Source organism: Parasteatoda tepidariorum, chromosome 10, assembly GCF_043381705.1.
Source record: "Parasteatoda tepidariorum isolate YZ-2023 chromosome 10, CAS_Ptep_4.0, whole genome shotgun sequence".
In the NCBI taxonomy this organism is placed as follows: Eukaryota; Metazoa; Arthropoda; class Arachnida; order Araneae; family Theridiidae; genus Parasteatoda; species Parasteatoda tepidariorum.
The window spans coordinates 64,764,442-64,786,047 of NC_092213.1; the positions used below are offsets into that span (position 1 = coordinate 64,764,442).

The following is a 21,606-nucleotide window of genomic DNA, read 5'->3' on the forward strand; positions in this document are numbered from 1 at the left end:
ATATATATATTAGTTATTTTAGACAATTTAAACGAACCTGCGGTTATAAATGAATTTTTGAATTATTTATATGTGTCTGCGGGCAAAATAACATTCAAATCAAATTTACCATACCAAACATATATATATATATATATAAGTATATTTACTATACCAAACATGCATTGAAACATACATACTTACAAACAAATCGGAGTAAATTGGCATCTGTCCGTTTTAGTGTATGCATTTTAAATTAAGTTTAGCGGCTCTGATTACTATTTAGTATAACTGAATGCTACATTTATTCAATAAATCAATCACTTTTCTACAAGGTTTAAGTATATTAAATAAAAGAATCAAAGCTGTTTATAAATCTTAAAAATTGAAGAAGGAAAGAACCTTTTCTTAAATCTATTAGCTTAACCGGAAATGATATATTGCATTATTGCTTCGTAAAATTATTTTCCTTCCGCACAACTTAACAAGATTAGAATATCTTTTCCAAGATTTATTTGAATCAAAGTGTTATTTGCAGAATGTTCCATTTTTTAGGAAAAAAAAGCTTATTTATATTGCTTATAGCTGCTATCTTTTCCTACTGTTCACTATATATTTGCTTCCCCAAAATCTAAATTACAAAATCAATATGGAAAAAAACATGGAAAGAAAAAGAACCATTCCCTTTTCTTAATGTTTCGTTTTGAAGAAAATCATTTCAACAGAAGAAAATGACGAACATTTCTATTTTAGAGATAAAAACTTGGAAGTAAAAAAAAAAAATCGGTCAATTCACCCCTTATGTGTAAACAACCTGCGTGGTATTTTCGCTCGCTTAAAGAAAGTTCTTAGGTGATAAACTTAGAGAACGCAAGAGTTACTTAAAGTAGTGCGTAGAAAAATGCCGTAGATTAAGATTGATATTCCTTCTTGATGTTTAAAAATGGAAAAAAAAAAACTAACTCGTTGTAGTTTAAAAGAAACGTGAGTTCTTAAACGTGAGCTAGCTTGTCATCTAAGCAACACGTTCGCTATTTTGAGGTGTTTTCTAATAAATAAGAGTTTTTTTAGAAGGCGTTATAATGTACTGGAGTAAATCATAAACCTGTCATCTTTAATGATAGTTTCTTCCGGGTAAATCCTTAAAAACAACATGCCTTTTTTTAGTTACAATTTTGTCTTAAGCTTTAGGTAGACGTTATCGATATCATTGAAAATAATGCCTAATATTACTCAAAATAATACTTCTTTGTATTTTATATTTTTGAAACTGGATCACTAGATTCTTGAAATTGGTTTATCATACCTTTTTGTTCTCTTTATTAGAACGTATGTAGTCCGAGAAGTGGTCTTACTTCTGATATTGTAATTTCTTTTATATAAGTCGATATTTTTACGTAAGTATGCAGATCATATAAAAATGAGCACAACATAATTAGCATATTTCTTATAATTTAAGAACAAAACCAACACTTTAAGTCTCTTTCGAATTAGTATAATCATTATTATTTTTTTTTCAGGAACCTTAACACGCGAATGAAAAGCAGTTCTGTTTTAGAGTCTCTTGCTTAATGCATTTACATAAATCACGAAAATCGTTATGGCTTTAAGACCTATAAACATTACCGTACCGTTGTTGCAATGTTTTTATTTTATTGATTATCGTTTGTGATTCTCAATGCCACCGCATTTTAAATTTTACAACTAAGAAAGGAAAAAAAAACTTCAGGAGAGAATGGGATTGGATACCTGCAAGTGACGTAGTGTGGGCATCTCGGTTCTGATTGGTTGCTGAAACATGGCATTTGTTTGCGTTAAAAACTGTTCTTTCCATTCTATTTCGAGTAAGCCTAGCCTGTCAAGTATCAATTCTTTTAAATGACACATTATATTTTCTTTTACAAATATTTCAATTCTTTCACTATACTTAACACAAAAACAAGCACGAAGTCAAGTAGAATGAATGAATCGAATTATGAATCGAAGTATCTAATTATGAATCTAATTATGAATCGAAGCTGCCAGGCACACAAAACAAAAACACGTCTCGGTTGCAATAAAATACATATACAAAAAAATTAAGCTAGGTAAAATATGTAGACCAGAAAGAATAATATTTTAACGAATTCAATGTGTGATACGGCGTTGTATTTAATTAATTTCATGTTAATTAGCATTCTAATTTATGTACAGAAACTTATCTCGACATTAACATGCCATTTTGCTTATAAACGGTCAGCTGGTGCTGAGATCATAGGTCATGTGACTGTGTATCAGTGATTGTCTTCTTCTCGAGTTGCAAGTACCCGTTTTGATAATTATAATTATGCTGCCGAATCATGGATTCCTTACTATTTTGGTGAAGTTTATTAGCATCTTAAGTTTTACATTTAAACTTTTGATTTTGAAGCGATGCAGATGTATGTATCTAAGTTAAAATATGGAAAAAGTTAAATTGGTAAACAAATAATACTTATTTTTAAACTTTTGTTATTAGTCAAATGATCAAGAATGTAAGCAAATTGCTACTGGATGAATATTTTGATCATAAAATAACGATAATCATGGAAAAAATCTACGCATAACTTAAAGTTCAAAATAAACGAATACTTGGTAACAACTATCCACAAAATTATCATCTGAAGATTTCTATAAGTATAGCTGCTTTAAGATAACTATTTTGTCAAATAGAAGATAAAAAAAAAAGAACTTTTCTAAACGAAAAATCGTGTATTGCTAGCACGATTCATTAAAGCACTCATCGTATCTACAATTATACAGTTTGACAAAAAATATAAATATTTCCGTGAATAACTTATTTTCTAACAGTAGGAATCAACACATTAAGTGCCAACCTTGATGCATTGAAGGGTTGACCTCAAATAATTTTATTAATTCGTGTTAATTATAAATTAAGGGATATGTGTTAAAATTTCGTCGAGCAGGTAAAGGCGCAAATACCACCAGATTGACACCAAATAGTATCATATATTTACCAATACATACTTATTAGGAATTAAATAAAAATAATTTGGTCTTTTAAAAGACGGTGAAATTAATGTTTTAGAATATACGATTAAAAAATATATTGCACAGTTCATTTTTAAAAATAACTAAACACAAAAGTGCTTTAAATTAATTATATTTTAACATCAACCAAATAAAGTTATTTCAATGAAAAACTTAAAAAGAATAACCAGGTATTTGGTATATAGTTTTCCATTGCTGGCGAAAAATCTTGTTTTTGGCAGCATTTTCTGGTTTTGTCAAAAACGGTTGTCGGTGTTTTACGCAAGTACAATTAAGTTTACAAAATAAGGCGAAATCGTATCTTTTTTCAACAGATTTGGATTCCTACTCATCAAAATGAGGGGGGGGGGTATCCACAACCTGGATGGTATGGTTCCAAGGTTATTTATTGCCGGGATAGTCTGGTTAGTAGGGCACTGGACCCATGTCCAAGAGTCGGTTGGTTCGATGCCCGCCGGCCGAAGACTCCCGATTAGTAATTGGTGACTGATACACGTTAAATCTGTTGAGTCCAAAGTCCTCCATGTTCCCATAGAAAATCAATACCTTTGGGGGTACTGATTCAGGAGCCCCCTTGTCTTCTGGATTGGGATTAAAATTACAAGGGTACGGAGTTGAACATTGATAGTCGTAAGGACAGAATTGGGTCGGCTGTTCAAAGATGGTAATAAAATTATAAAATAGTTTATTTAATGAGGTGAACCGGGTTCGAATCGCAGCGATGACAGGTTGATACGAATTTCACACCTAGTTTGCAGCGACCACAGTGCTGACGTAAAATATTCTCAGTGGTAGACGGATCATGGGTTGGAGTCCCCCTGCCATCGACCGAACCTTGGGAGGTGTTCGTGGTTTTCCTCTCCTTGTAACACAAATACGGGTTAGTTTCCCCAAAAATTACTCCACGAAGGCAAATTTCACCCTATACTTAATCCTCCTCGAAGTTTCCTTATCTTCTGGATTGGGTTTAAAATCATAAGGCTACGCATGTGAGCATCAGTGGTCGTAGACCCAAACTGACGTCAGCTGTTCAACAACGGTTATAAAATATAAAATTACACTGTGAAAAATTTGGCGTAAGGTAATTACCACAGATTTTAATGTGGGTCAGCTGTTCAACGACGGTTATAAAAAAAGTGGTTTATTTAGGAGAATGGTTGAAAGTTTGATCCCTTGATTGTTAAGTCAAGTCTTTTCCTCGTTGCGGATTAAGTTTTAAAAACATTCTTTGAATTTCCTTTTTGTCCGCCATTTGAAAACTCCTCTTTTGGGATAAAAACAGCAGACATAAAGCAAAACAATTAATGTTTAAAGTCTTCTAATTTTGTTACTTTAAAAAAATATAGTGAAAAGAACAATTCTGCCGCGTAATTTAAAAAATCCACGCAAATGTTTCACCATAGATTTCGAGAAAAGTGACTCAACGACTACTTTCTTTCTATTGCTAATGTGCTAAGAACGTTAAAAGAGAATTTTAAAAAACTGATAAAAAATGTGGTAAAACAAAAAAAAAATTTTGAGACAGGTAGCTTATTATACGAAAATGCCAAATATTTATATAATTATACATAAAAATCTAAATTTCGATATTTTTTAGTTTCTTACGTTAAATTTTTTATTGCAATGTAGAATTTTTCATAACAAATTATAGTGCAATTTCGTAAAGCTCACGTATTTTTGTATTACATAGTATTTGACAGGAGAAGTCTTCCTTGCTTGAAGTAACATTCAAATTCGGAAGATAATTTATTTATTTTACTATACGAAGCGATTTCTACTATTGTACTGAAATATATGTGGGAAATTAAACACTTGTCAATTGTATACATGCTAAATACGTGTCAATATTCATGACAATAATATACAATTTAAAGCAAAAAATTTATATGCCAATATCATGCATGTTAAAATTTTCAAGAGCCTGTAACTATGCTGAAACTATAGCAAGCATTGCTGTTATGAAGTTGCAGGGATTTAATTATCGACAATGTCAACATTCATCTATCAAAAAGTACCTCAAGTCAGAATCAAATTAACATATCTTATATACTAGTGAATTGCTATTTTATATTTATAGTGGCACTTACGCCACAAACTAATTTGCATTCAGTTTGATGTATGAAATAACTAGACGTTTTCTAAATATGACAGTAACTATTCTAATTTTAGTTTATTCTTTACCTTTCTTTGTATATTTTAATTTAGTACCGTCGGGAATGGTGTTTCTCAAAACCAACATGGAGCTTGAGTTTAATTAGAAACTTCAAATAAAGCACAGTTCTTAATTAATCAAATTTTCTATTGATTAACTCTTTAGTTGATACAATTACCCGAATGATGAATAGGCGAAGAATGTATAACGAACTGCCTGATTCTTAATGAATTCAAATCATTACAGCAGCGATGAAAGACATAGAAATTCATTACTTTGTTTTTGCAATAAGGCGCTAATGATCTCGCAATTATGCTTATATTGGAATAAATATGGCCGCCTCTACAAAAAATTGTTTAAAATTCGAGTAGCAACATGAACTTTACTAAGTTGTTTATGTTACTATGCTTCCTTATGTTTAAGAACAGTACTGTACTTTATTCCAATGGTTTTAATAGATATCAGAAAGTACATTTTTTAAATTTTGAAGGAAATAGAACGAAGGTTTCAAAGTTGTGTGTGATGATTATATGCTTAAAAAAGTTTTAGCTTTTTGTTTATTTATTTTCTTTGCCCTTCTAGGTTCTACTTATGGTGCAGATAAAATCAAAAGTTCGAGAGCCCAATCTAAAATATGCTTATTAATTTGAGCAGACTATATTTAAGGATTTGAAATCAGACACATAAACGCACTTTCTCTCTTTTTTTCCGGCGGATTTGCTCTTATTATTTACATAATATGAGGATGACCGCAATATTGAAATGTTGCCCCTATAGATGGGCCAGGAAAGCAGTCGAAAGTTTAGATGTCTTATTGTTAATTTTCTTATTTGGTATTATGCTACATCTCAAGAATAAAATCCAATTTCTCCATATAATCGAATTTGTTTTCAAGGAATTATAAAATTCGTTTAACTAAAGACAATTCCCCACAAAAAGCAATTTTTAATAATTATTTGTTATTTTTTATGTAATAATCGAAACATTTTGAGTTACCAGGTTTGAAAAATTTGCATCATTTGAATGTATGTAATAATGTAATTTATTAATAATGTATTTTTAATTTTCAAAATACAAATGTGAAAAAGATGTTCCAATTATTAACAATTCTCAATAAAACGAAATTTAAATATACGTTTTTAAAAAAAAAATATTATTCAGAAACTACTCTACCGATTTCGGTTGATTTTGTTTTTTATAAACTGCTTTTTTGATTAAACTATTGGGACCATATTTTTCAGATTGCGTCTTACCACTCCCCATTTTCAGGAGGATCTGAAATCTCAACCATTTGCATAAAAGGCATGTTTGTTCAGAGATACATTTTGGGTCTAATTTCTGAAATTATATATATTGTTTGCATAAGTTGGTTGGAATATTTTAGGTTATCCTTAAAAATCAATAAGATTGAAATTTGGTTCGTGAAAATCCAATCATTTAATTAGAAGTTATTCAAGTGCATGCATTGGTCACAGTTATTTCGAAAATGAATTTTGCATATTACACTGGTGTAAGGAATTAAGAGAATTTGCAAACTTGGTTGATTATCTCTTGAACTACTCGACCGATTTTAATCAAATTTGATATGTAAGTACATTGATACAGTACAAAACAAATAACCATTCAACAATTGTAATACACACGCATGATTGTGCGTAACACTCGTTGGAGTCGGAAGGTATGAAATTGCCGCAGGACAATTCAGGCCAATTGCCACAGGAAATAATAAACTGCCTTATTTCAAGTATGAAATCACGCTGGCAAGGTCTGTATATCTGTAAGAGGGGACCATGCCCCATATTAATCCCTGTTTTTTGTTTATTCTGCAACAGCTGTTTCATACCTTCCAACTCAAACGAGTGTTACGCACGATCATTCGTGTGTATCACAATTGTTGAGTGGTTATTTGTTTTGTATTGTATCAATTTATGTACATATCAAATTTCATTAAAATCGGCCCAGTAGTTCTAGAGATAATCAACCAAGTCTGCAAATTCTCTTACACTAGTGTAGTTAAATAATATTATTGCTCGGTATATATCATTAGTTTCGTATAATCTAATTTTTCAAAATATATTTTGCTCAATATTTATATTTCTTGTTTCAAGTATGTATTTATATATTTTCTTTACGCTTCCTTATCCATAAGTAAATCAAGAAAAATCTGCGCCATTTTCCTATAAACTATAAGTGCATGATGCAAGCTATCATGCCTAACTTGGACAGCATGGATCATAAATCGGGCAGGGATTCCGACATTAAAAAGGCAAAAAGAATATCTCAGAAACCGAAAACGCTTCGTTTTCCAACCTGCCACTGCTCATTTATTTCAAAATTTCACCCCACCCTCAAAACATTCGATCTTCCTTCCGTTTATCCTTACATCGATATCTCCTGGAAAAAAAAGAGCGGTACTTCAGACTGGTGGCGTAATTTTTTTTTCGCCATCTCGTCAAGTTTCTTCGCCAAGTCTTTTCGATTCAGAATTTCTTCAACCATTTCTTTTTCATTTATTTTAATCTGGAATTTCGACTCATGTTCTTCCTGAGAAGTTGAGTTTGTTATTATCGATGGAAATTCTCGTGTTTTTTTTCTTTTTAGAATAAAAATCCCCCTTCTTTTATCAACTATTCTGGATCACTGTTGCGAAATGAAATAAAAGTGGGTTTTATTTATTTATTTTTTATTTTCCAAACTGGCATCTGATTTTTTTTGGATTGAAGTAAGTCTGATTTTTTTGAAGTAGTTTTTCTGTTTTGATTATCATTATTATTATATTTCTTCACTTAATACGCTATATTCGGAAGAATTTATTTGATTTGGGGAAAGAAAGAAGAAAATCGAATGAATTTCTTGTTTATGCTGTTTAAGAGATTATTATTTCATTTTTCTTAGAGATATTCTCTGGAAATTCGAATAAATCATTACGTAAATACGAAGTTGTCTTGCATTTTATCAGATGCTTATTTTATCGAATTTTTTCTATTTCAGAAATAAAACTTCGTCACATAATTTTCTTTTTGAGATAAAATTTATTTTAATGAAAAATTAAGCAAATAAAATGATCAAAATTCTAAGAAAAATATGATTCATTAATACTAAAAGCTATTTAATATTTATTTTTACTTTTTTAATAATTGATGAATTTTAATTTGTAAACGATATCGGGTTATAATGACGCAGTAAAATTACTTCCCATTCTTCGTCTAGCGTCACAGAATCTGTATATTTTTAGTTTAAATTCTTTTTTCAATTACATATTATATTTTAATACATATTATACTTTAAATTGATTATATTTTAATACATATTATACTTCAAATTGATTATATTTAAAACTGATTATATTTTAAATTCAGCTATTTTCTAATTACGTTACGTTTTACACATTAAGAAAATATTACATGTTAACAAAATATGATATATTAACAAAATATTCTATATTAACAAAAATATACATTAACAAAAATATACATTAACAAAAATATACATTAACAAAAATATTCTTGACTAAAAGTTTATTAATTAAATTATATGCTAATAAATAATTGTTTTTTTTATAAGAAAATATTAAGAGAAATCAATGATTACTAAGAAACACTTACGGTATTATTAAGTGGAGCGAGCAGAGGTTTGAACCTTCTAGTAGTTTAATTTATCGAAATTGCACTTCATGCTGTACCCAATTACTTTAGATTGTAATACAAATTTTAGAGCAATGAGAATAAGCTTTCTTGAGTGTCAAATAAAAATATCTAAATTGAAAACTTTTTCTGGTAATAAAAATTTTCTAGTTTAATACTGACACATAATTTTAAATCAGTAATGAATCTTAGTTTAAATACAGCGTTGTACGATTACGAATAGTAATTAAATTTTAATTTATTTCAGAATTCATTTATCAACTACTTGTCTAAAATTGGCGAAAAATTTTGGAAATTTGCTTAGATATTTTTGATAGTATATCGAACTGTATTATAGGAATTGAACTCTTCTAGAAATAAACTACCTCGCTGAGTTAAGTAAAGTTTTCAAATAAGCTTTCAAAAAAAAAAAAAAAATCATGAATCGATATATCATTTGAATTTGCTAAAATTTTAACGGAATGATCATTTGAATCATGTTTACCTATGAAATATTTAGTATAATGAAATGATGAATATAGTGTTAATGAAATGTTGGAGAATGTTCACAGATTGTTAATAAATGTAAATGATGTAGTTTTATTGAAATTAAAAAAAGAAATATAATTCGCACTTAATTTAATTTTAACTTAATAAAATATGAAGCAAACTTGCACCATCTTAACATTTCAGAAGCTCTAACAGTGTACTATTGTATTAATTTTAATGCAGAGAAGAGTCCCCTACCCTAGGATCTCTATTTTTTTCTTTACATTAATACATTGTAGTGTTTTTCTTTCACCCTTTCATCCCTTCAGTTAGTCGATAAATGAGTACCAAGCATGCTTGGGAACTGAACACTGGGGGTTTCGTGTTCGGTTGACCACCTAACCGGAACATCTGCTCCTGCACCCAAGAGCCCAAGATCAAGAAAACTGAGATGGGCCCAGTTGGACTGTCGCGCCACTGAGTTTAGTTTTAGTGTTTTTCTTTACATTGCAGTGTTTTTCTTTACACTGTAGTGTTTTTCTTTACATTGTAGTGTTTTCTTGAGATTCGCAATTGATTAAAAATTATTTTTTAATTTAATAAACAACAATAGTTAAGGAACTAAATTGATTTCATATTCTATATACAGCGATCAATAAATTATAATTTATTAATATAGATAAAATTTCTGGGAGTTAGCATGATTCAGAATAAAAAGTAGGTTGTAGTGAAAGAGCTGTTTGCTTTTACAAAGTTAAGTAAAGACATTTATTATTTTCAATTTAATATTATCTAAAAATATGCGAAGTGGTCGCACCTAAATAGTCTCAAAATGTGTAATACATCTCTTCTCGTAAATAAGGAAGGATTAAACATTCATCCACCACAATTCTGTCATGAATACGACATTTAATTGTATCTTTTTAAATGTATGCTTTCAATTATAGTTTGCGTGTTCTCTTGTTTATCTCTTTAAAAATGCAAAAGCCTAGAAGTAATTGTTTTTATCTCTAAATTGGGTGTACCTTTGATACCACAAAGCGGGGTGGAGAAACTAAAACGTCTTCAATACATTTTCCTTCAACTGGATTTCATCCAAAAAATTTTTACTATTAAGAGCCACACCCTATTGAATAATTTCCTTTCATCAAGAAAGCCCTAAATCAATATTAAATCTATTTATGAAGACAACATTGAATTCAATGTGTGACAGGTATGCTAAATTATGCTTTTCTTAACTGAAGTTTTAATAATTTATCTATTTTTTGCAGGTAATTTTATTGTTGAGAGAGCTCACGACACTCGAAATTAAAAATGTAGTTCTTAATACGCATATCTTAATTACGCTGTGTATTTACACATTATTTCCATGAAATTTTGATGAGTTAGGTCATTTTAGGATTTCCGAAAATTCTTTTACTTTGCTTAAAAGTTGACTTAATGACATTAAATAATCTATCACAAAGTTTATGAACAGGAAAAATATTTAAGTGCTCGAATTTGTAACTTTGCATAGCTCCTTAGTCAATTGCGGACGTACAACAAACTTCGTGTTTTATTCGAAGCGTTTCTGCACTCAGAAGCGTTTTATGGGTTCATAATTCGAACAAATATTCAAATTTTAATTGGGTTTTAAAAAATTAGGTATATTAGTTACACAAATACGTGGAGTCTGGTTAGACTTTTAACAAAAGTTCGTTTTTTTAAAAAGAAAAATCCTTCCCTTCCTTCAAAAATTTGTTTCCATACATAAATTCTGCGTATTTGTATTCTATCCAAAAATAAAAATCCGTATTGACCAAATACATTTAAAAGAAACCTTAAAACGTGCTTCTGAAGGGTACTTTAAGTACCCTTAAAACTTTCACCAAAGACAGGTTTTGAGACCAATAATCAAAGAAAAGAAATCTATAAAAATAATTTATCAGGAAGCATTTATGCAATAATTTTATGCAATAACATTTTTACATAATTATTTTTCCATTTGTTTAAAAGGACTAATGATTCAACTCCCCCATATAAATATGTATTTTTTCAATATGAAAATAAATTTATTAAATTTTCATCCAAAATCTTTAAATTAAATCTTAATTTATTTTACAAAATGTACTTTTGTCTTCACTTAATTACGGCATTCTTTATAAGCATTTTAGAGAACTAAGCATTCATAAGCTTTAGAAAACTAAAATAAGTCAAATAATTAAACGATAAGAGAGCATTTTACAGTAGAATTGCCATTTTACCTGCGCTCTGGAAAAAAAGAGACGCGTCGCTTCTTTACATGCTTTAGCATTTGTGTGGAAGCTTTTAATATATTTCTCTATAGATTTATCTTAACAAGTCCCCAACGCAACGTCACGAAATTATTATCATTTGAATGAAATATAATAAAAAGAACCCATGATTTTTTTAGATATGAACGTAAATAAGAACAATATCTCCGTAAAACAAGTATCATGGAATAGTAAGCGAGTTAGTTTTTTATGACACAAAATTTGTATTAACTTCGCATTTGCTTAAAAATGTAATTTTTCTGCGGGTACATAAAAACATGCTTTTAAAAAATTATTCGAGTGGTTTTTTTTAGAATGTACGCGCAATTTTTATTCGAAGGATAGAGGGAACTGTAATTGTTTTGAAAATAATTGATTATGAGTTAGAGAAATATATTTTACAAGATATTTCAAAATACTTTTTTTATATTCGTAAATAATTTTTTTATTTGTAACTATACTTATGAATAAATCGAAGCAGCAAGACAAAGTTGCGTGATATTGAAAATTAAAAAAAAATAACTTTTATAGATTTCATATGTAGTTGGTATGACTATTTTGGAAATCAATGAAATCAATATAGTTTATGTTAGATATAAGCTAGTTGACTTAAAAAAATTCGAAACTTCATTCTACTATATGACTGTTTCTCTAGCAAATCAATGAACTCTATGAAATAAATATTAAGTGAATAAATACTTCTGAAATAAATTATGTATACTTAAATGGCTAAGCAATTCGTCGGTTCAAGGCTTTTATACTTATCATTAGAGAAATTTGATTTAAAATATATATATTGTTGTTAAGAACAGAGATATAAAATACAAATGCATTAAAATTAAAATTTATAACAACAGAAAGTTGAGGATACGATTTAGCTTGTGGAAACATTCAAATATTACGTCCAAAATAGTTTAAACTAGCGGTAGGTGCTCAGCGAAATCTTAGGGTTAAGCTGAAAGATTTACAGGGATTCCAAGAGTTAGGACTTTTTTTAACTATTAATAATTATATATAAATAATTTCTTAATATCATATAAAAAACAATATGAAAAGTATCCGAACAATAAACCATACTTTATTCAATATTTCTGTTGTTTATATAAACTTATTTTTTATAAATGCTATTAAAAAAAAGCAAAATTACAAAAGAAAATATTTTTTCTATAAAAATCTTTTGAATAAATTTTAAAAAAGATAAGCGTTTATTAAAAAATTCGTAATTATTTCTTATCCAGTTTTTCAATATCATATAAATAATAATATAAAAAATATTCGAACAATAATCCATAATTTATTCAATATTTCTGTTGTTTATATAAACTTATTTTTAATAAATGCTATTGAAGAAATAGCAAAATTAAAATTTTTTTTTTCCTATAAAAATCTTTTGGATAAATTTAAAAAAGGATAAGCATTTTTTAAGAAATCCGCAATTATTTCTTATCGAGTTTTTCAATTCGAAATAAAATAACTAACAGTTTTTATAACAGTTCTTATTTTTATTTCAGTCATTTTCAGCATATGCATACACCAAAAACAAATTCATAATATTAAATATTAGATTCTTCACAGAAAATATTTTCAAAATGATTTATTTTCTACGTCTTATTCTTTTATTAGTATATTCACAGCTGTTAAAGAATTCTTTTTTATAATGCCAGCGCTCCAGCAAATGAATGTCGACTATCTAGGGTTCCATAAGCGAAAAAATTGGTAAACTTTACTTAAAAATCAATCAAAGTATTTATAATAGTTAGATACTTTTAAAAGTGTAAATAGTAATATTATACGATCACAATTGCAAAATGTTACTTAATGATTCACATAGAAATATATTTTAAGAATACATTGGGTGTATGCTAATCATGTTGAAATGTGAAGCATAACTAAATCCTAATTTTGAATAAATTAAAAATTTGCATATTTTAGAATGTTACATTAGAATATGCTGAAAAATTTATTTTATTTTAAATAGCTTAAATAATAATGGTTAGACTGTTTGATCTGTGAGGTATTTTTTAATTCTTCATGTGGTTTAGTTACCTTAAGAATTTTTAAAGTAATTTTTACTAAAAAATGTTAAAACATTTTGAAAAATAATAATATTATAAATATATCTCATCTACTTCATTTCAATTTCAACAAGCCAACAAACAAAAAATGTAAAAACAATTCCACAATTAACACCCAACACATAGAAAAATGCTGCCAACATGCCAGCTATCGGTGAATGTTCCATGCTGACATATCCAGGGCCATACATAAAAGCTAAACTACTTAGATGACCATGACTTAACCCGAAGACGGCACCCATAAAAACAACTACCCAATCATTATTAATCAATACTGGAAGTTTCCTGTGATGTGGGTTATAGTTACAAAACATAAAAAAAGGAATCATTACAATTCGAATAACAACTGGTATCCACAAATATTTTGGTCCAGGCCATTGAAGCCAGTTTGGTAAAAAACTACCAAGCATGGAAAAGAAATTAACACTTAAAAAACATACAACAGGAGTGAAGTATTGTTTTGATACTAAAAACTTATCATCCACCTGTTTTATCTCTGCATATATTGCAGGAAAAATTGTAAGAGTGACAAAATATACCATGAATACATTGAAACATTGAGGCCATGTTTTACGCAATATCTGCCACAAAGATGGTTTCTCCGATTTGTCTTCAGCGACAACGGCAGCAGTTTTGGATAACTTATCATAGCATCTATAAAATTTGCTCAATTGTAGAGCTAGTTTTGAATCAATGCATGCCAGCAGCACAACAACTGCACTAATAAAATAATAGATTGCTGCAGTTCTTGGATTGGGTGATGCTGCTATTGAAATTATGAGAATGATTGAAGTAAGTGTTCCGCTGACGTTGGTACCAAAAATAACAGCCATCGAATACTTCATTGGTAATCTTGTTACTAGGCCAAACACGCTATTTATATAAATTCCATTGGCCATGTTTAGTACCACTACAGATGCTATTGTAATATAAAAGAACTCATTGGTCCATGAGGAAGAATCAATCATGGCAAGGATAATTGTCAGAAGAAATATTATGATTTCTATTACAGTAGAGCCTATAATTCGCGTGCCAAATGATTCACTGCCAAATGGAAACAAAATGTTAACGGCGTTAAATATAAGATTTGGCACTTCTGCAGCTATTCCCACATATGTTAAGAAATGTTTTCGGTGATCGGAGTTAGAGTTTTTATCCCTTAGTTTAAAGTCAACATAATAAGATTGAGCTGTAATAAACATATTAAAAGGCATAATGTTACCAACTCCAAGTAATACAAATGTTAGAAAGACAAAATGAAATTTGTCATACACAGATAAGCTTTTAGGTTCTGGTCTATCATGTACACTTTCAATGCTTGAAGTTTCATTTTCCCCCTTGTTACTTCCTTCTAGATACATATCAGTTGTAGACGAGTCATTCAAGCTAGACAAACTTTTAGGTTCTTGGTAATTTTCAATGCTTGAATTACTTTCGTTTTCAACCTTGGTATTTTTTTCTCGATGTGCATCTAAGGCTAATGAGTCATCCAAAGTTTTCGCCTCATTTGAACGGATTTTCGAAGTCATGCCGCTAAAACTATCAACTAAATTTCTAAAAATGTTCCTTATTATCTTCTCAGTCCTTAAATAAAAATCTTGCTTAGCAAGAATACATTACTAAATATGTTTTAACAAATCAAGTATGAGCTAAGCCTCAGCTAAAGTTTCTAGTTAATTGATGTCGGATGTTTTGTGCTTTATGCACGCACAAAAAATTAAGTATTGAATGGATTTTATAAACCTAAGCTTTAAATAACGTGACATATTGATGACTTAGGTATTAAAATTTTTTAAAATGAAAGCATTCTGCATAACTTTTAATAGACGAACTGAGGTACTCAATTTTTAATGGATAGATCCATTTGCTAATATTTTCAAAGATAATTAAAATGACGCAATCGGAGTTTAATGAAAAAATAACGATATTTCGAAAATTAATTTAATTGTTTACATGATAGATAAGGTTTTCAAAAAAACAATTTGTCACTTAACTAAGTTGTATGAAGTAACATGTAAATTTTATGTAGTATTAGTCAGTTATGGAATTAAAAAAAAGCTCCAACAGTTTAAAATTCAGAGAGTTCACTTTTTCGTGGGATGATCATAAGTTTGTATTTTGTTAGGTATTAAGTGTGTTATTGGCTCATTCGAAGAAAAAGTTCTCGTTAACTAAATATGCCTATTTTAAATTACTAAGCATCTAATTGATTTCTAGTTCTAAAGTTTAAGCAGTAATAGCTATAATTGTGCAATTTCAATTATCAATTGTAAGACATTTGAAATTAAAAATATATATAAATAAAAGACAGCTTTATATTTTATATGAAATTTAATTCACAAGTAACCTTTATAGGTAACTGCTTTATCACCTAATGAATAACAAGTAAATATAAAGTATACGTTAAAACTATATTTTTATTAAGTAAATATAGGTATTACGATAGGAAAAAAGTAATTTACCAAAAACGATGTAAAATACATATAATTTTAAATATTAATAACGAATTAAACGCAACAATGAAAAGGAAATTCGTAATAATTATTTTTACAGCAAATATTAAAATTTACGGAAGTAAAGGGGAATATATTGAAATATTTTACAATGATCTCACTGCGAAGTAGATATTTATGAAAACAGTTTGATAGTAATTAAACTTTATGAACTATTTTTAAGGTAATACGTATCAAGAGTTGAATTTCGCTTAAAATAATTCGTAAGTATACATAACATTTTACTCTTCATTTTTAATTATCCGTACTTCTGAAAGCTTTTCTGTTCATACTATATAGACAGTCTTCAAACTGATATAGTAATAACAGTATAAATGTTACATGCAAATACATGTTAGTTCACACCTTGAAACATGCAAGTTACAAGGTGTGAACTAACAATCTAACAAAAATGTAAGGTTTATTTCACTGAATATACCAAAGATTAAAAAAGCAGCTATCATTTTAGCAACTGTTTTATTTTCTTTATTAACATATCCAGGAGTATACATCATAGCAAGACTACTGCAATAACCACTACTTAACCCGAGAACAACAACCATAACAGTGTAAGTATAATAGTTTTTAATCAAAACAGGTAGACTTCTGCTTTCAGGTATATAATTACAAATCATGAAAAATGGAATCATTAGAAATCGTACCACAATTGGTATTCATAGGTGTTTTGGTCCAGGTCATTTAAAGCAACTTAGTAAAAAGCTTCCTCCCATTGCAAGGTAATTGAAACTCAAGAAAAACTTAAAAATAATTAGAAAGTTAAATTAAAAAGTTAGAATAATTAGAAACATAAAAAATATAAAGTACATATAACATTATATTCGTCGTTTTTAACTATGCATATTTCTGAAAGCTTTTCCATTCAAACAATTTAGTCAGTGACATAGTAATAACAATAAAAAACATGCAAGTTACAAAGTTTGAACTAACCATCTGACAAAAAATGTAAAGTTTACTCCACAAAATACACCGAAGACAAGGAAAAAAGCTGCTATCATTCCAGCAACTGTTTTATTTTCTTTACTAACATATCCAGGAGTATACATCATAGCCAGACTACTGCAATAACCACTACTCAACCCGAGAACAGTAACCATAACAGTGTAAGCATAATCATTTTTAATCAAAACAGGTAAGGTTCTGCTTTCAGGTATATAATTGCAAAGCATGAAAAATGGAATCAATAGAAATCGTATCACAATTGGTATCCATAAGTATTTTGGTTCAGGCCATTTAAAGCAACTTGGTAAAAAGCTACCTACCATTGCAAAGAAATTGAAACTCAAGAAACAAGTAATTGCAGTGAAATATTTCGCATCTATAAAAAAACGATAATCGAAAATTTTTGTATTTGCACACATTGCCGGAAATATTGTAAGTGTGACGAAAAATACCATGAATACGTTTAAGCACTGAGGCCAAATCTTGCGAAATGTCTGAAATGGTGAAAGTGTCACCGCTTGTTCCACGTTTTCTGCAGGAAATTTTTTCGATAATTTATCATAATATTGATAAAATTTGTTAAGAGGCAGGGCCAGAAAAGTATCTAAGCAAAACAATAAAACTATCAAAGCCGTTAAGAAGTAATAAATGGCTCCGGTTCTTGGGTGGGTATATGCTGCTATGGAAAGTATGAGAATTGCTGCAGTAAAAGTGCCACTGATGTTTGTGCCCAAAATAACAGCCATTGTGTACTCCATAGGTAACATTGCCGCAAGACCATACACACTGTTTTGGTAAACTCCATTTGCCATGTTTATTATAACAACTGAAGTCATTGTAATACCAAAGAACACACCAACCCACGAAGTTGTATTAACCATAGCGAGAATTATTGTCACGAAAAATATAATAATTTCTATTATTAATGCACCAATTATTCGAATTCCTAATGTGCTACTACCGAACTGAACGAAAATATTCAAGGCATTAAATAATACGTTAGGTATATTGGCTGCTATACCTACATAAATTAAAAAGTTTTTCCTGTTTTGTTCCATTGAGGGATCATTGACATTAAGTTTAAAGTCGACGAAGTAAGAATTAGCAGTAATGAACATATTCCAAGGCATTAAAATGCCTATTCCATGTAATACAAATATCAGAAAGACAAGCTTTAGTTTGTCATGTACTACAGTATTACTACCCTTTTTAATATCATCCCTTACGTTATTTTCTGAGACACTGCCATCGTTTTCGCTGAAATTTTCTTGTTTGTCAGGATGAGTTGCAAGCTTATAGTTTCGTACTGTTTCTGGGTAAGTTGGACTCACAGACTGCAATTCTGTCATGGTGCAAGATCCGCAACTCTTTCACCTCTCAAGTACTTCAAGATGGAATAGAAAAATCTTTATGGCCTACTTTTTGGGATAAATCAATTATCTGATCCACTTTTCAAAGGCTTCTAAAATACATTAAAAATAAACTCCCAGTTAATTTATTTTTTAGACTGTTGTATTTTAAATCTTATGATTTTTAAAAAGTAGTAGTAATATTAAAAAAATTTAAATAAAATATTTTAGTCAAAGAAAAATGCATATTATTGTAAAAATATGTGGGAATCAGACTAACTTATTTCCTTAGATTTTAATTCAACCACTGTTATTAGTTTAAATTTCTTCCATATTAGTTAAATAAAGATAAGTAGGGAATGCTCAATAACGTTTGGAATAAAAAACAACTACTCCTTGAAAACGTTTTTTTGGGGGGTGGGGGTGCAAGGACACTTTTTTTACATAGGTAAGATTTTATCAACAAAACTTCTAATTTTAGATAACTTTTGAAACTTACAATTTGAATATGCAATGAACAAACCGATCTCTTCATTTTTTAAGAGCATAACTCAAAATATGACGAAAATAACACTTCCACATATGAAAAAGAATAGAACTTCCACATTGGTAAAAAGAATAGAGCTTCCACATTGGTAAAAAGAATAGAGCTTGATAAAAATACACAAACCTACAATTAAATATAATAAAGTAGTTGGTAATAATATTTAATAACTGCATGTAACTTTATTATGCTTTATGAAAAGAACTTTATATAAAAATGAAATTTTTGTTAATAAGAATAGTGTTATTATTTTTTTAATTTGTTCCTGAAAAAAGATACAATTACAATTTACTAACTTGCAAAGAAATAACTATAAATAATTGGTTATATACAAATAAACTATGTTAAACTTATAGAAGCAAGCTCCTTAAAAATTAATTAAAGAAAAACTAGAAAAAATTATAAATAAAATAGATATAAAATCTGAATTTAGTCAGAAAGAAATAGAAACTGAACTTTTAGATATCTTTAGTACAAGAAAAGTAACTAAGCATAAAAAATAATTTTTTTGAATTATAATTGATGTAAAATCAATAAAAGTACACATTTATAATCAAGTAAATTGAAATTAACATTTCCAACTCTTTATGAAAAAAGTTTTAATATTGTGAGAACTTTCGTTGTAAAAATGTAACAAAAATATAATTTAGTTTTTAATTAAATAAGCCCTTAAACAATTTATTAATTATTTTATCTAATTCTATTTGTAACAAAAAATAAAATAATTATGTTCCATTTAAATTAAGTTCCATTTAAAACGTGATTCAGATTTATTATTTTTAAATGTATAAGGATTTCGAAGCTATGGAATTAAACTTTTATCTTGAACATTGATTAGTCAAATTAATTCCTTTATATTTGCTTTATTTTTTATTATTCATTTAAACTCTTTTGAATTTTGGTTTATCTAGCTTACTTCTTGATATAATTGTTGTTTTTTCCTGTTAACTAATTAATAAATAAATTTAAGATATTATTTTTATTTAACAATACTTGCAAGGTAAACTTAAGATTTACATAAAACTTTAAAAAAGAATAATTATTCAGTATTCTAAAAGATTCTGCCATCTATAAACTATCATACAAAGCACAATAATCTACTCAAATTCTCCCATAAACGTTTTAATTAAAATAAAAATGAATGCGGAATTTCTAAATGAAAAAATAATTTAAATTACTTTCTATATAATGCAATACATACTTAAGTCATTTGTTATCTTTCAGAAAATTCTATTGCACAATATCATGCAGTCTTTCGGTGGAAAAGTTCTAAATATTATGTTTAAAGTTGCCGTTTTTTAAAAAACAAACTTTTATTTCAGACGATTTTTTTCAATTTTTTAAATTAAACTCATGATTATATTTTTGAATTATCTTTCAAGGTAAATTCTCGAAAATGTAATGTTGATGCATTTTAATTAACTTATATTTATAAAAAATGAAAAAAGCGGATCAAAAGTTTTTGTAAAATGCATAATGTACTTTAATCAAATCTATTCAACCTTTGCATTTTGTAGAATATATTGAAAAATATCGTATATGGAAATATAAAACTGAAAACGAATTAAAAAATACTTTTTTTTCTGACCGTTTAATATTGAAAGCACAAACGATTACACTTAACGTCATCAGGATCCTTTAATATTCACGTTTTATCTCGCCCAACAGGCCACAGTTTCCTCGATCAACAGGAAACCAGGAAATGGTAAGAAGATCCCGTAGATTTCAAAAGTTGACACTCTACGGTTTATAGTTTAATATCTCTGTAAAATTTTGGTTTACTTCTCTAAGATAAATATTATTCGTTATAAAAAGAACGAATAATATTTTACTATGATATAGTTTTCAAGTTATGTTTCTTTGTTGCTTTATTTCAATAACATTTGTTGAATCAAGACAAGATTGCGTACATTTTTGTTTGTCTTTGAAACTTTCAATCATACTGTGCCTATGTGTGGAAGCAATTTTTTTTTATCACTTTCACTTCTTTTATCTTAGACTTCAGCTCGATTATTCGTAAAAAAAAAATCTGTTTCATTTTTATTTACACCTGCTCAATTTTTTCCTCTTCCGTTATCTTCTTCCTGCACTTCAAGAAGAAGAAGAATATCACGGACACCCACACACGTGACCTATGACGTTAGCGCCAGCTGATCGTTTGTAAGCAAAATGAGTGTTATAGTCGAGTTAATTTCTCTACATAAGTTGCAATGTTAATTAATGTGAAGTTATTAAAATGCAGTGCAGTATTACACATCGAATTTGCTCGAAATATAATTGCCTACGTCTTTTACTTAACTTGATTTAATCAAAACTCATAAATCATAAATTCAAAAACAACAAATCATAAATTCAAAAACCAATCGTTCGAGATACCCATACTACGTCACTTGCAGGTATTCGCGATCGCAACGAACTATAGGGGGCGTTGTTGTATGAGACGCTTACCTGTGATTTCTACATGATCCGTCATTCAGTTACTCTAGAGACGTCGTTAATGTAGCATGTAGCATTGCAACGTTCCTTCTTTATTGTGACTAATTAAATTTAAAAAAGAAAAATGCTTGATATTCTTTCTTATGCAAACGAAAACAAAATGGTATCTTCACCAGCAGTCATTCGAATATCCAAAACACATCG

The 21,606-nt window shown here is 28.7% G+C and overlaps 3 protein-coding genes across 4 annotated transcripts in view; all 3 read right to left on the reverse strand.

Moving 5' to 3' along the window:
* Nucleotides 1-21,606, reverse strand: part of LOC107436508 (potassium voltage-gated channel protein Shal-like) — a 262,174-nt gene that overhangs the window by 61,808 nt on the left and 178,760 nt on the right. The window lies entirely within an intron of this gene.
* LOC139426768 (equilibrative nucleoside transporter 3-like) lies at nt 13,553-15,368 on the reverse strand. Its single transcript, XM_071186666.1, has one exon. It carries the CDS (start codon nt 15,148-15,150, stop codon nt 13,672-13,674), a length of 1,479 nt encoding a protein of 492 aa, XP_071042767.1. The 5' UTR covers nt 15,151-15,368; the 3' UTR covers nt 13,553-13,671.
* Nucleotides 16,616-18,670, reverse strand: LOC107449179 (equilibrative nucleoside transporter 1-like). The gene has a single exon (XM_016064632.3). The coding sequence runs from the start codon at nt 18,420-18,422 to the stop codon at nt 17,043-17,045; it is 1,380 nt and encodes a 459-aa protein (XP_015920118.1). The 5' UTR covers nt 18,423-18,670; the 3' UTR covers nt 16,616-17,042.

Excerpts from the sequence above, each read along its gene's own strand:
- LOC107449179 (XM_016064632.3), bottom strand. The coding sequence starts at position 18,422 with ATGACAGAATTGCAGTCTGTGAGTCCAACTTACCCAGAAACAGTACGA.
- LOC139426768 (XM_071186666.1), bottom strand. The coding sequence starts at position 15,150 with ATGACTTCGAAAATCCGTTCAAATGAGGCGAAAACTTTGGATGACTCA.